General features: G+C 34.9%; 1 protein-coding gene across 2 annotated transcripts in view; it reads left to right on the top strand.

Moving 5' to 3' along the window:
- LOC136034875 (calcium-independent phospholipase A2-gamma-like) overlaps positions 1 to 14,821 on the top strand; it is a 30,937-nt gene extending 16,116 nt beyond the window's left edge. For both annotated transcript variants that reach the window (XM_065716354.1, XM_065716355.1), the window contains exons 6-8: positions 4,000 to 4,191; positions 9,056 to 9,260; positions 12,911 to 14,821. In XM_065716354.1, the coding sequence (XP_065572426.1) occupies positions 4,000 to 4,191; positions 9,056 to 9,260; positions 12,911 to 13,185 (672 nt within the window). In that variant the 3' untranslated portion in view covers positions 13,186 to 14,821. The remainder of the gene's footprint in view (positions 1 to 3,999; positions 4,192 to 9,055; positions 9,261 to 12,910) is intronic.
- Positions 14,822 to 15,059: the final 238 nt, after the last annotated feature.

Genomic DNA, 15,059 nt, shown 5'->3' with positions numbered 1-15,059 from the left:
CCCATGTCTTATAATAGAATTTAGCTTATTCCTATAAACTCTATATTCCTGAAAAGATTCGGGTGTCTGCAATTTTAAATAATTCTTAAACTTTTTATTTTTATGTTTTAGTGATACCAAAATACCTTCTGAAATCCACGGGTCAAATCTCTGCGCAAATTTTCCATGCAAAACACGTGTCGAAGAAGTCCTACCCCGCAGTCGAATCATTTGATCAATAAAATTCGAAAATGCAGCATTTGCATCATCTGAATTATAAACCAAACTCCAATCATGATCCTCAATTAACTGCCAAAGGACTTTACAATCTTGCCAAAAGGACGTTTTTTCGAATTATTCCTTATTGAATCACGATGTTGTTTATCACTATTTTTTAATCAAGAAGAACACTCACCGGAAAATGATCTGACATATCAGACAAAATTACAAACGATCTTGTTGCATGGACTAAATCAGAAGAATAAAATATGTTATCCAATAGTGTAGCTCTATTAGCTGTGACTCGAGTTGGGAGAGATATACTTGGAAGAAAACTAGAACACAACATTATGCTTAGAAAATCCTTATTATTGCCAACATCGAGATTCAATAAATCAAAATTGAAGTCACCAGAAATTATAATCGGTTTCCTAGACGCTTCCAGGTTTTTTAACAGCGGTTCTAAAACTTCAAAAAAATCTTTAGGTTTGCCAGACGGAGGTCTATAAACAGACCCAAAAATAAATGGGTTACAGCCCAAGGGGTCAACTTCAACAAAAATAGTCTCACATAACCCTTCCTCAGAAACAGAAAAATCACTGAGAACTCGAAAAGACCAATCATCACGAATATACAATATCTGCCCTCCCCTCCTTTTCTGACACATTGTACGTGAAATACACTTCATCCCAGGCAGATCTAACATTGTAAGAGGTGTATTAGCAGACAAAAAAGTTTCACAAACACCGACAATGTCCTTTGGACTAGATGTAAGCAAGAACTTGAGTTCGCTCAATGCACTTTGCAACCCTTGCGCATTCACATGTAACGATCGGATCAGAAATTCACACTTGTTAGACTGATTGGTTAGAATGCCACCCGAAGAAAATTCACACTCGGGAAGATTTTTCACATAAGGCATATCTTTCTCACTGCCAGTTGCTGAATTTAGAATAACATCAAGTTTCAAACGAGAATCAAGAAAAGACTGAAAACTATCCATAAAGAAAGAAAAAGGAAAACTTAAATCACCATTTTTTGTAATTAAGCCACGGGCTCTTTTGACACATTACGAATCTGAACTACGTCAGAAATCGATCTACACGGAATGTTTTGTGAACCGCACTTAACATAAATTACACCTCGTAAAGTCCATACATTTTTTGAATCAAATTTATTGTGCGCAAGCTTGTAAATTTCTTGCCTTTCTCTGGTCAGAGCCTCGTTCACATAGATTCGGGAGCCCTTCAAATTCTTACGACTACGCAGTATCTCCACCGCAGATGCCTCAGTAAAAAAAGTAAGTTCAATCGGAGTCTTAGTTTCAGAAGCAGATCCCAAACGTCTTGCACTCTTGATAACGGATTTGTCTAAAATGAGTCCCATTTCAATGTTGAGTCGATCTAGTATTTTTTCACCAAGACGGGGTAAATCCCGAGCAGAAGAGTCTATGCCTGACACAATAACCTTGCTAAGAAGCGCGGACTGACTTATATCGTCTAGCTTGGTTTCAAGTTTCTGGAGCTTCGCCCCATTATGAACGATTTTGGACCGTAAGTCAGTAAGGTTTTTTTTCAATACGTTCAAATTTGGCCTTAAACTGGAGTTCGATCGCCTCATAAATACCCTGGGTAACAGTGTCAAGAAAATCGGCCTTGATTTGCGATCCTGACGTAGTGGGTAGTGGGTAGTGTTATCCAGATTAAGCTGGGTTGAAATAGATAAAAAAGTTTTAGCTAATATATGGTGGTGGTCAGTGAAGCAGGGGATTTAAACTGAGCGGATGGAAGTGTTCGGGAGTACGCTGTTTTCAGCTAGTTTAATGCTCGATGTTTTCTTTTTTAGCAAGGGCAAGTTAAAGAGCTAGGAGACTTGAAAGGGGAAGTGAGCTGAATTACAAACTATAAAGATCCCTGTGTACATTTTTAGAAGAAGAATTTTTTTTATTGTCCCAATGAAATTTTCTTTTCTCCACAACGTACAAATAAAATTGTCATCTTCTTTTAAACTTTCGGTTTAATTTTGTGGCTCGAAAGTAATTTTTGATTTAGTCCGTTGTATTTTACTTCTGCAATGCACGTTGCATTTTACTAATACTAGAGGAAGATCTAATGTCATTGTTTTTTTCTCTTTTTTTTTGTTAACGAAGGACACATTACAAACATTCCAATTCTGGCGGCAAAACATGAAACTATTCAATGTAGAGTTGAAAGCTTGTTTTGAAATAGCCAAGACGTTTCAATTTGCTGAGACCTGTGGCTCTCTTATGGTTTTTAGGGGGGGATTTCGTCTTTATAAGTCATGCCATTTTTTCTGGTAATCAACAACAATGGTTAGCTCTAATCATCATAAAAGTCGCATCTGGAAAGATATGCTTGCTAGCCATTATTGCAACCTACGCGACTATGAAGGGACAAAAATCCGCAATGTGGTTTCCCAAAATCATTAACTCCATGAAATAAATAGCAGAGAAAAAACATAGGAGTTGTATTAATTGTTTTCGGTTTGTTTGGATTCTCGAAAAAAGTGCTAAAAAAAACTAGAAATTTGCTGGTTACCTTTGCTGAGACTTTGTATAGCAAAAAAAGCAGAAATCCATAAAAATTTTCGTTTTATTTTGATTTTCACAAGAAAACATAAAAACTAAGAGTTGGCTGGTTTTGTATTCTGGTGAACTTTAAAACCTCCCCTCCCCCAACCGATTTTTTTTCTCAGCCAAATTAATTGTTGGAAAGATAACTTGTAGAGCAAAAATATTGGAGATGACTCCTTTTAAATGTTTAAAGAAGAAAATCGAAGAAAAAAGCAATATGGAAAGGTAACTATAAATTCTTAAATGAATTTCTGTTAACTTGTTTGTCCGCTCTCAACTATTCACAGAACAGTAGAGCAAATTGCTAAAGAAGATGCATTGCTTGTGTGATCGTGTGATATAACAATTTCAACAGCCAACAGAACAACAAATATGTGGTTCGTAAAATGTTTGGTTTTTTTCGTCTTTGTTTATGTTTCTGAGCTTGTTGTTTAGTGCTCAGCTGTTTTAAATAATCTGGATTAACAAAATCTGTAGTATGTATATCAAGATGATTGTTTTGATTTTCCGTTACTAGGCTTTGTTTTTATACAATTTACTAGCGAGTGTTCGGGATTCAGATGTAATCGAATAATATGAAGTTAAATCCCCAAATGTTTGAAAAATGGATTTTTTACACATTTGAACGGGAGGTTTCAATGCACAAAGAATCACTTTCCTGATGGAATGGAACATCAAGGTAATTACATTAAATAAGTAGAAAGTATATTTAGTAATAAAGTTGAGCCCCCTTCCGCTTCCTTCCTCTCTTCCCAGCTTGCATTGAAACTTTACCGGTAGGTTAAAACTCCACTAATAAGTTTTTTTTATGACATAAAATTTGAGGATGTTTTCTTAAAATTTAAGACCGATCCTAAGCAGGATTGCCACTGAGAATTTAACAATATCTCAAGATTCACCAGCGAAAAAGCCTATGGTTTTAAGGAACGCACATTGGACATCAAATAATAACATATACTTTATATACTTGGGTTTCATTTGTGTACTCTCAAGGTCCCAAGTTAAGAAAGGGAATCTCATGTAATGAGGATAAATCCAAGGACTGGTAGCCCTGGTCTTAACGAATTTAATATTGCGAATGAGGAACAAAAATGTAAGGATCGCTAGCTGTATAGAGTGCCCTAATATTGTAAGTCAAGTACTTACTTGTCCAAGAAGATACTCCCTCTAAAATTGGGTTCATGTTTATATTGGAATTTTAATTTCAGGTCGGTGTTGTCTCCTCGGTTGTAAACCAAGATAAAGCTTTTCCATATATTTTTCGAAATTATAATCTACCTCCGCGGCATCAGTCTCGCTACCACGGATCGAGTCGTCATCGATCTTGGGAAGCCACAAGGGCTTCGTCAGCGGCACCCGGCTATTTCAGTGAATTTTCTCTTGAAGACAATGTGCATCAGGTTAGTAGAAACTAGTTTTAGAGGTGTAATATGTTCTAGATTATGATATATTATGATTATTTTACAATATAATACAAAAGATGAATTTGTACAACTGAATTGGGGGTACAACAGAAATTGGAAATAAATATTCTTACCAATTAATAAATGAGGTTTTGAGGAAGAAGGTATTGTTGCTTCTCTCCATAAATGAATGTTGTAAAAATATTGAATATTTCGATCTTATGATCTTGAATCTATGTGCTGGTTTTTATTTAAGAATGCTGAATATAACGTCGCTATCACGCTCTAGCCTTCTTTGCTTGGTATTTTTTTTACATTTTTATTTTGTAAATCTAAAAGATAGGGTAAAGGTACTCCAGAGTCATTGATGGCGCATTTGGTGTGTCGAAATTTCAGTTGCTAGGTCTTTTTTTTACAGAGACAGGCAGCAGGCCTGGCTAAGATTGGGTGGCAGCTAGAATGCAACCCCGGGCCTCGAATTGCGAAGCAGAGCAGCAATCCACCGCGCCAATCCAGGATTTTCTTTTAAGCTAGAAAGTTAAAATTTAAAGAAAAGATAAAAGTACAATATAACATAAAAAACACCATAAGATAAAAGAGATGACCATGGCTAATGCTTCGGGTCAACATTTCTCAGTCTCATAGTATTGGGGCCCCATAAAATAGGTATAACAAGATAAAGTCAGTCACTTCACGGCCCCTTTAAAATCAAATAATTCCAGTCTAATTACTTTTCTTTAATATTAATAATATTTTTTTGCACCCTATTTACAAAACATTAAACGTGTTGATAGAGGAGTAAAGAAAGAAAAAGAAAATGCCCACGAGCACCCAAACAACAAAATGACAATACAAGTAGAAATGAACATCCGGTGTATTGTCATACCCAGCGAGAATTTCGCGTTGTTTCCGCGTAAGATGGTAATGCTATCAATAGATAGCTGAGATTAAACTCATTCATCCGCCTAATTACATTTTTAAAATATGATTTGCATTCTTCTGCGATTCAATACGTTGAAAATCATTTTAAAAAATATTGAAAAATAGGAAGTTTTTCTATATTTTAAGTAAGTTTGGATCATTCTCTAATAGAAAATTCCAGCACCATCATGATTCATGTTCGATTGATGAATAGATCAGAAACAATAGTTGAATGATGTAAATATATTGTCCTTTTGGTACAAGTTACAGCTGTAGCCCTGTCGAGAAATTCCACGTTTTACAGGGAATGAAAACCTTCAACGAACAAAGACCTTGTATATTGTACAAACAAAAATGTGACATAGAGATGAAAAAAAATCAATACTCTTCCGAACAAAACTACCGCTGTTTATATACGAACGTCAGTATTAAAATTATCACACTGATTAGCTTGTGCTCATTTTGTTGTCTATTTTTGCATTTATACACACAGTTGATTGAAAACTACTAATTTATGAATAATAGGCCTTGTTTATATAATTTTTATTTTATTTTTATCACTGACAGTTGACATTTTGTCTAAGAGGCTGTGAACTCCTTTAATCCGTGGGGGGTCACGACCCTTCTGGTTGATAAACGATACTTAGATAAAGCTACGTAAATAGAAATTAAACATCTTTATAAATAGTCGTTCGGTGTTCTATTTTGTTTCATTAAGATAAGCACAAATTTGTAAAAAATGCTCAAGTATGCCATTAAAAGTAAGACTAAATATATTTAGGCCATGATGATTTTTTTTTTCATATTGCTTCTGTATATTTTTTACAGGGACAAAAGTAGCAAAGTTTGAATGACCTCTTTTAGGTCAAACTTATAATGCTAACGCGTTGAACCATTTGGAGTAAACTGGAAGAATTTTGGGTCTGTATTTCCTAGGAAACGCCATCTAGTAGACAAACTTTACTTAAGGAATAAAAAATGAGTGATTCAAATATTTTGCTCAACAAAAAATAAGAAATTACGTCTTAAGACTTTTTATCTGCGGCTTATTAACATGAATTATAATTTTGTGGACTATGTACTTAGTGTATCTATTTACTCTGGGTTTTTAATATTATTATCTCGCGTATGTTCCTCCGGGGACAATTGGGGCGTCAGTGAGTGAGTAGTCTTCCTCAAGTGGGCCGCTGAGTGGATATCCTTTCAGTCTGGTATGAGACTCGTCTGAACGGCTTTTATTTCACGTTCGTAATCTTGTATAACATAGTATCATCTGAAACTGTTTATAGTTTGAAATCATGCAAAGTTTAAGTGCTTTGATATTGTCATGTTATATTGATGAATTTGGTTAAATGATGCTGGTGCTGGCCGTGGAAAAAAATTATCCCCAAAAGCTTCCCAACTTCATTTTGATTTAACAAAAAGTTTAAGGGAAATACTCGTAAATGACCAAGTGGTATTTTACGGTGTTAAGAACCGAAATCACTTCAACCTGTCTTTAATAAAAATATTTGGCAAGTATTTTCGTCCTTGCTGATGGACATTAAAGTTGCACTAATTGCACTAAGCTTGAGAGATGGGAAGACCACTTCTCCATCCTCCTTAGCGTCGACGTTGTCACATCTCCTGACCCAGATCTGATTAGAGCCGAATCGTCAAATAATTTTTCAAGTGTAAAATTACCATGAATCACCATCAATAAATAAGTGAAATTCAAAACAAACAGAAACTACATTAGATAACAGTGTGAAATTGATTTTTGAATTGAATTCTATGTAATAATTTTGTACTTTACTGAAAACATAATACATTTAAATATTTTCACCTTTTTAAATTTAATAAATAAAATATTATTAAGGATATAAATTGATATCCTCATTCATTTTTTTTCCGTTAAGTACAAATTATGTTCTGGCCTTGAGAACTAACTTTAATAAATATGGCTTACTAACTATGGTAATATTTTGATTACCTTCCTGAAACCTACTGTGCAGATGAGAGTAATCCCCTTTTGGTGAAAATTGAGATGAGTTACGTTTTCACTTTAATTATTTAATGAATAGATTTGGTTGTCATATATCTTTTTCATTCAGTCAAGTACCCTCAAGGGCTTGCCAAATGAATTATCTTCCACAAGTTTTTCGGTGGTAAATCAATTTTTTCAATTCTACGATATTTTCTATAAATTTTTATTTGTTCAGTCTTGACTAGTGATGAAAAAACGTTTCTACGTTATAAGTTTGTATTATTCCCCTACTATTTCAAATATTCATTCTATTTGAATCTAAAGTAATATGTCGTCGTATATATAATGCGTAGAAAAGAGAAGGTGGAAACAGCATAGTCCTAACAGGGTTACTACCACTTGTAGCTTTTCAACACTTTGTTAGTGATGCACCCTCAAGGTATCATTAAATGAAATACAGCTGTAGGAGACTGCAACTCCAGGAAAAAATCCCTCTGTAGTTCTACCATCATTGATTTTCATCCAAGGTAATCGGGATTTGCCTGCGCAACTTTATTAGAAGAAGAAGTGGAAACGTTAGGGCAAAGTCTTGGGATTTATAGTCTTTGTTTATGGGTAAAGAATATTGTCCAATTCATTGAATTATATTGATACGAAATTGACCGGATCAGATTCCAGTTAATTCTAATTTTGCTGTCATTCATTTATTTTTGTTTGATTCACGTTGTGAAACTTTAAAGAATAAATACTGACACCTGCGCTATAGGATCAGGAATGCCGAGTACTGAATAATTTTTAGTACCAACTTTGGCATACTCCATACTAAGATGTAATGAGAAAATTTTCAGTTATGAAGCATAAAGTAGAAAAACGTCTTGCTGGTATAATATATTATAATAAAAAAAAACAACGTAATCTGACATTCAGTTTGGTGAATAGGTTTGGTAACTGAACCTTTCAGTAAGAGCCGAGAGCTCTTGAATATTATTCCTTGATCTATTAAACCTTATTATCCTGCGTAGTAGGGATTACGGAGTTTTTTTTTATGACAGAAATTGACGGTAACCATTCAGAAGAAGTAGAAAATTATGAGAATATAAAAGAATTCAAATGGTAGAAAGTCCAACCGCGTATATTTAAATAAAAACATAGAACTTCGGTTAGGTTCTGATAGGTTTGGTTTCTGCTTTGATATAAAGAAGTTGTCAGACCATGCTGGCTATACCTGACGTTCAAAAACGAATACTATAAATAATTAAGAAACAAAAAGAATCAGCAACAACGAGAGTAATTTTCAACCAGTGAAAGAGGAAAACGAAACAAAGTAGATGTTATAATAAATATCTCCGCTAAGCCGTTTTTAACATTAAAAGAATGTAGAAGAAAAACGGCAACCTTTCGAATTCCTCAGAAAATCCAATAAAACCACTTAAAAAGGAGATAGAATGGAGTTAATTTGTCTTTTTGTTTCTTCGTCTTATTTCATTTTCGTCTGTTGTATGTTTCTCTTTAGCAGCCGGATTTTGTGTCATAGGATAGAACTTGTATCTTCAGGTATCGAATATTCAGCTTATTTCTATTTTAGAAATGATTTGAAAAATATATATATATTCGTCTAGCTTGCAAAATTATATTTGAAATCAAGAAAAACTTTTTGTTTATGAGCCGACAAAAGTATGTTATTGTTATAATTGTTCTAGACAGGTATTTATTTGGGTATTTGATTTTCTTGTTAGACTTCTTTTAATTATATTTTTGTGAGACTTCAGGTAATTTCGTTTTCAACCATTCATATTAGCTGGAATCCTTATAGCGACGTTGCAAGTCTGGTTTTTACGAAAACGATATATTCCGCTTTGTTTTGTACAGTTTCAGAGTTTTTGATTTTGTGTAATGACATTGCTACCTTCGTCTCAAAATGCAAGATTAGAATGCGAATATGTAGATTAAGCTATCCATTATTTCTTATTATAGGACGGAGGTTTACTAACGAATAATCCGACATCAATTGCCATCCATGAAGCCAAAAATCTATGGCCTCGGTCAAAAATTCATTGTGTCGTATCTATAGGCACAGGAAGAAATCAGCCTTTGTCTACAATGGAGGTAGCTATGCCAACAGGGACATCTTTGAAACAAAAGCTTGTCAAAGTTATTGACAGCGCAACAGATACAGAAAGTAAGTTGTATTTTTTACGGCTTAGGTTTGCTATATCGCCAAAATTTTTTTTATTGTTCTATCGTTTTCATCATACTCCTGATTTTTTTGGAGTGGGGGGAGATCCTAAAGTTTAAATCTATTTTTTTATTATTATTACAAATCAAATCCTTTAGGAAGTTATTGCTAAATGATAAATTAAAGTAAATCACAAAATTATGAATCTAGTGGAAATAAAAGGACAAAAATAGTGTGTTCGATTATTTATCGATTGATTATCCAGTTATCGTTCGATTAATTATCCAATAAGGTCGATCACTTATCCTTAGCGTTTCACGAGATAAAATGAAGTCATGTGTCAGAAGGATTACCACTTAAATCCGATTAGTTATCGGATAAATTACACCTGCTAACTCAGTGAAATGCAGGACAAGCGACGCCATATGTTAACGTAAAATTAATTTTTTTTCGAAAATAGACTTTTATGCTGAAATTATATGCCGAGAACAAGAAAGGACGTTGTGAAATGTGGTTCACCTTACGGGACTCTAAATAAAACATGTTTAAAGTTGAGTACACGAGATTAATGCTGTTATTCGCCTAGCACCCATAATGTTCCAGTTGACGAGTTGCCGAGTAAGATTTTGTTATTATCTTTTAAAGATTATACCCGGGAAAGTTAAGTCGGGTAAGGCATAAAGCGTGCTTTGATGAACTAATTATTATGATAGCCAATCATGATTTTATTCCAGTTCAGTGCTGCCTTGTAAAGGCAGCATGTCTGCCTTTAGCATGTCAAAGTTATGCTTGTCTAGTTGGTATTCAAATTTAGTCTATTTGAGTACTTTTCAGGTTATGGGTACTTTCAGACAGGAAAGCTATTTGGAAGTTCTTAATCTTTCATTGCTCTTGTTATTCCTAGGACTGTAATTTCCTTATTGCTGGATATATAAATGGTATTCTATTTTCAAATGGTTTTGTTAAAGATACGATTCTTAGTTCCTACCCCTACTTTCTCTCGTGGTGTACTAGAGAGGAATGACTGTTCCTTCGAAAGAAATATGTATAAGATGCAAAGCCTTGTGTTTAAGCAATTCGCTTATTCTTTTTCTATCCTTTTGCCATGAAAAGCTTTTTGGTATAATTCCAAAGAAAAGTTTCAATTTGTTATAATTCCAATTTAAATTAAAAGTCAATTTTTCTTTGGTTCAACCTGAAATGTTGTGCCCGTTTAGGAAAAAATTCGGTCTTTGATCTTTGGTTCGAAAAATAAGGTGATTAATGTAAAGTTTAACAGTAATTTTTATTCGGGTTTAATAGTTAGTCTTATGGTTTTGCCTGAAATTGCGGTGTATTGTTGATCTTAATTTTACTTGGGGGGGGGGGGGGGTGAATGTGAGTTTTCTCTGTTAATGTAAAGAAGAACATTATATCCTCTTCATAATTTCTTAAGCTTTTTACTGTATTTCGAATAAGAAAACCCCATGGTTTGAAAATAATGAACAATGGAATATGATAAATAACAGTGAAAGGATTGACTATTTAAAATCAAAGTTCATTGTCCGATATTTTCGTCAAGAAAAATAAATTATTCAGGGGAAACGTTTACAAGAAAAGCCCTAATTTCATTCAAATGCCTAAAAAAGAAGACTAAAAAAGTCAATGAAGCGAAATAAGTAAGATTTCATCAGCAAAATCTACGGTTATTAAACTCCTCACCTGAGATAATATACAAACGAGATACCTCCTCATTTGCATGAAGAGGACGAGTTAGATGTATTGGAGGTGATGGTGCTTGTTCGGGGTTGGTTCCCATGCAAATTGGTGAGTGATGAATGACGTTGGGCTGGCAGCCCTCCTCTCGAAACTCCTATTGCTGCAAATGGAACCAGAAATTCAGCATCGTAAACATAATCTCAAATCCCTCTTTGACCCTGGACCTCCCAAGGAACCTCTAAACCACCCAAGGAGCCTCTAAGGACCGCCCTCTAAACGTCGTTGACTAAGACGGCATTAATGTGCCACCTAGAACTTCCTGATGCTGAATCATCCCGGTTCTAAGTTTCTTCTAGTCAAAGAACTATAGAAGTGATTAGAGCTGGAGTGACTGAAACATATCTCCTTGGTAATAATAAAGATATTATTGGTGAAAGGAACACATAGCTCTGTTTCGGTGGCAGTCAGAGAAGATAGGTGTTGCCTAGCACTGAATATCACCGCCCGAAAGGCCCTTCTGTCGGTCTTACCATTAACAGCCAGGCTCATCGAACCCAGTTCGAAAAAACATGAAAAAATAATCGTCATCTGTTAGGGCCCTACAAATTTAGCCGAGGAAGAAGATAAGGTCATGTTCTTTACCCTATTAAGTACTGAGCTGTCCTCAGTACCTCCTCATGACCACCTTGTCCTAGTAGGAAACATAAAGGCTAGAATTTCCATGAGTCCGGCCAGTGGGATTTCGTCGTTGGACCCGTAACAGTGAATGGCCTAAATGACAATGGAGAAAGAATGCTGAACTGCTGTCTGACCCACAATCGCAAACACGTGATTTCAGAAATCCGACATAACCAAGTATACCTGGTATAGCACTATGGATTGACAAAAGAAGAGGTTCGGCTACTTCATCTTACGCCAGCGATGGCTGTTGTCTGTGCAAAATTGACGCTCCTACCGAGGTACAAAACTTGGGAACACCAATTATTGGCTGGCTGCAGCCAAAATCAGGCTTCGCTTTCTCGAACTCTTGCCCAGGACATCCCACTTTGGAGACGACTAACTGTGCTGATGCCTAGCTCCCTCTACCCTGGCGACGGTTTCGAGCAAGAGCTTTAAGTCAAGTAAGCTATTAAAAAAAATATCTCCTGAACCTACCAGATATCATTTTTACTTAGACCTTAAGAGCGCCTGTGACACCTGAGGCACCCAGGGCATTAAGAAAAGTCGCCAATAATCCCTCATGTGTGCTGCCGCAGTTAAGTCCTTCCTAGAGTTCAACTAGATCAAATAAATTCAGAGTATTACAATTGCTACTTGATGTTTTGATCGGCCATGTCAGCAGCCTTTTGGATAAAATTTGTGTGATGTACAAGTTTATGGGATGATTTAATAAAGTAGTCAAAAGGTTTTGGTTCACTATTTCCGTTTGGAGCACTATTCACGGATTAGCCAAAGTCTGTCAGACGACTGGCCTGATAAGAGAAAGAGAAACCTAGCTTATACGCTTTTGTGAGGATCAGAGAAAACAATTTACTCGCTTTTCTCAAACACAGATATTTAAATCACAGATATTCCCCTTAACCCCCTCCTTCTAAAAGAAATCCTGAAAGTTTCAACATGATTCCCGGTTGTGAGACAAGATTGCTAAATGAAACCTATTGAGTGTATGCATTCTCTATAATAAGAAATACTAGCTGGCTTTCAGGTTTCAGGCATGAAAAAAGATAAAAAAAAAAGGTCTCTGGAGAAATTTCTCGCATCGTGTACCCGTCTTGAACCATCACGTGGTTGTTTTAGATTAGTAATTGCCTTGAAGTTACGGACATTTACAACTTATATAAAGTAATGTTTTTGTCTGTTACTTCTTTCGCTTTTATTTGGTTTGTCCTATTGTTCTTTATTTTCGAAGTCATTGGTTTTCTTATCTAGTTTATTAAATGTTTTTATATTTATAGGAGTTCATAATATCCTGCATGACTTGTTACCGCCTCGAAGTTATTTTCGATTCAATCCGTATTTGACACAAGTTTATGGATTAGACGAGGTGGATCCCTCCAGACTTGATTCGATGCTACGAGACGTAGATATGTACTTGAGGAAGAATGAGAATAAATTGAAAAAATGCTGTGATCGCTTAAAAGTTAAACGAGGACGCATTCTGAGAGGACTAGATTGGATTGAAGAAAAAAGGATTATGCATCAACCTGAAGTCTTGAGAAATCATTTTTGAGCATTGCAAAACACATAGGCGAATTTATTATTTTACTCCGGAATATTTTAGCTTTATTATTAACGATCGAATTAAAAGACATTTTTTAATCAGTGACGAATAAACTCTTAAAACAACACTTGTGACTTTCAAATGGGCACTGGTGCTTTACTGAAAACAACACATCTTTAATGTTTGTGTTGAGATAATGAAAATGTATCTACTTTTTAAACTCGATCAAGCACTTTAAGTCGGAAATCAGGTATCTGTTGTGTTGTAATAAGTTTTCAGTATAACGCAAGCAACCATTTGTTGGTAAATAAATTGTGTATACTTACCGTGTCGTGGTAAAATTTATCGTTCCTTTTGTTTTAGTATCGTTTGTTGAGCATCATTTACAAAGTAAATTGTTCATAGAATTTATTTCGTTTTCTGTTTTCTCATTTCAAAATTTTGAAAAATCCTTGCTTAATTCAGGTGACCAAGTGTCATACAGTGGCGATTACATGTTTTTCTGACGATGGGATAGAATAAACGATTAGGATCTCCTCGGGCCATTGACGGCGCATAGGGCGTCGAATTGACTTTTTATTTTCGTCGTTTATTTAAATTGACTGGGCGCAGATCTTTTGCCCAATATTGCGGCCCGCCAAACAGCATCAAACCGCTGTGCTATCACAGGGTTGTATAGTAGGGGGTGGGCATATCTAATGAATATTTATGTTCCATACATCGTTTTCGTGTGTCAGGTTTCTTTTTTCTTAGCTAGAGTTTGAGTCGAGTGAGCGCTCCCTCAAGCATGGTTCAAAATGACAAGTGACATTTTCAGTTTCAGAGTGCCTTTTCTCGTTACAAGCTGTACGGCAGGTTATCCTCTGGTAAATGTTAAATTTTAAAAAACTTTTGGATATATCTGTGGGTGCAAATCATAAGATAAAACTTTAAATATCTGGAAATGTTCCAACAGTTTGAAACTGCAAAGAGAAAAGAGTATTTAAGCACGTAACGGTGTTTTTGTTTTGTTTTTGTTCCTCTTTCTTGTTTGTTTATTAAAACCTTAATAATTGTATGATATAATATTTGTGAAAACCTAGTTACTTTTTTCAAAAATTAAATATTTCTTTTTTTACTGTAAGTAAGGAACAATACCAAAATTTAAAACGAACACAAGTGTGTTCCCTCCGTGTAAGAGGGGGATTGCCCCTCCTATAATCCTACGTAATAAACAAACTGACAATGCTTAAGATGGTGTGGATGAGTATGTACTTTGAAGTGATTTGTTCCGTCGGAAGCTCGGTCAATAAAATTTTTATTATTTTGCAGTGATGCAACGAACTCATACAATTCAAAAAATAAACTGCAAATCCCCTTCACCCTATCATACTGTTATTTTTTTTCAACTGCGATTGTATCAAATCAATGGTCACTAAAATTAAAACTAATTAATTTTTTTTCTGCAATGGTGTGTTGCGGAAGTCACGCTTGGATGAAAGCATAATAGAGTAGCAAATCTTGTCAGCTGGTAATTAAATGTGTTTTGTTTCTTTATTCCGTTTTAAAACATTCGAAGTGAAGGTTTTGTGACGTAAATTACCGTATCTCAGATTTTTAGTGCTCTGACGATAACAAATGCTTAAAATAAAATTATATACGATCACCTCCTTGTCCTCTTTCATTTATGACATAGACTTTTTTTGTATCAAAAATATTTTTTTTAATCAATTAGGCTGTATTGATATGTGTCGTCACTAAATAATTGCAGTATTTTTTTTCTATATCTTCTATGGTCTAAAACCCGGCATAATATATGGCGTGTAGTGAATTGTTTTTGAAATAAGGTTTTGATTACCATCCCGAATTTTACATACATCTGTAAAGCCTTGTTAAAAAAACAC

Source organism: Artemia franciscana, chromosome 13 (assembly GCF_032884065.1).
Source record: "Artemia franciscana chromosome 13, ASM3288406v1, whole genome shotgun sequence".
Taxonomy (NCBI): Eukaryota; Metazoa; Arthropoda; class Branchiopoda; order Anostraca; family Artemiidae; genus Artemia; species Artemia franciscana.
This window is presented reverse-complemented; position numbering and strand designations above follow the sequence as displayed.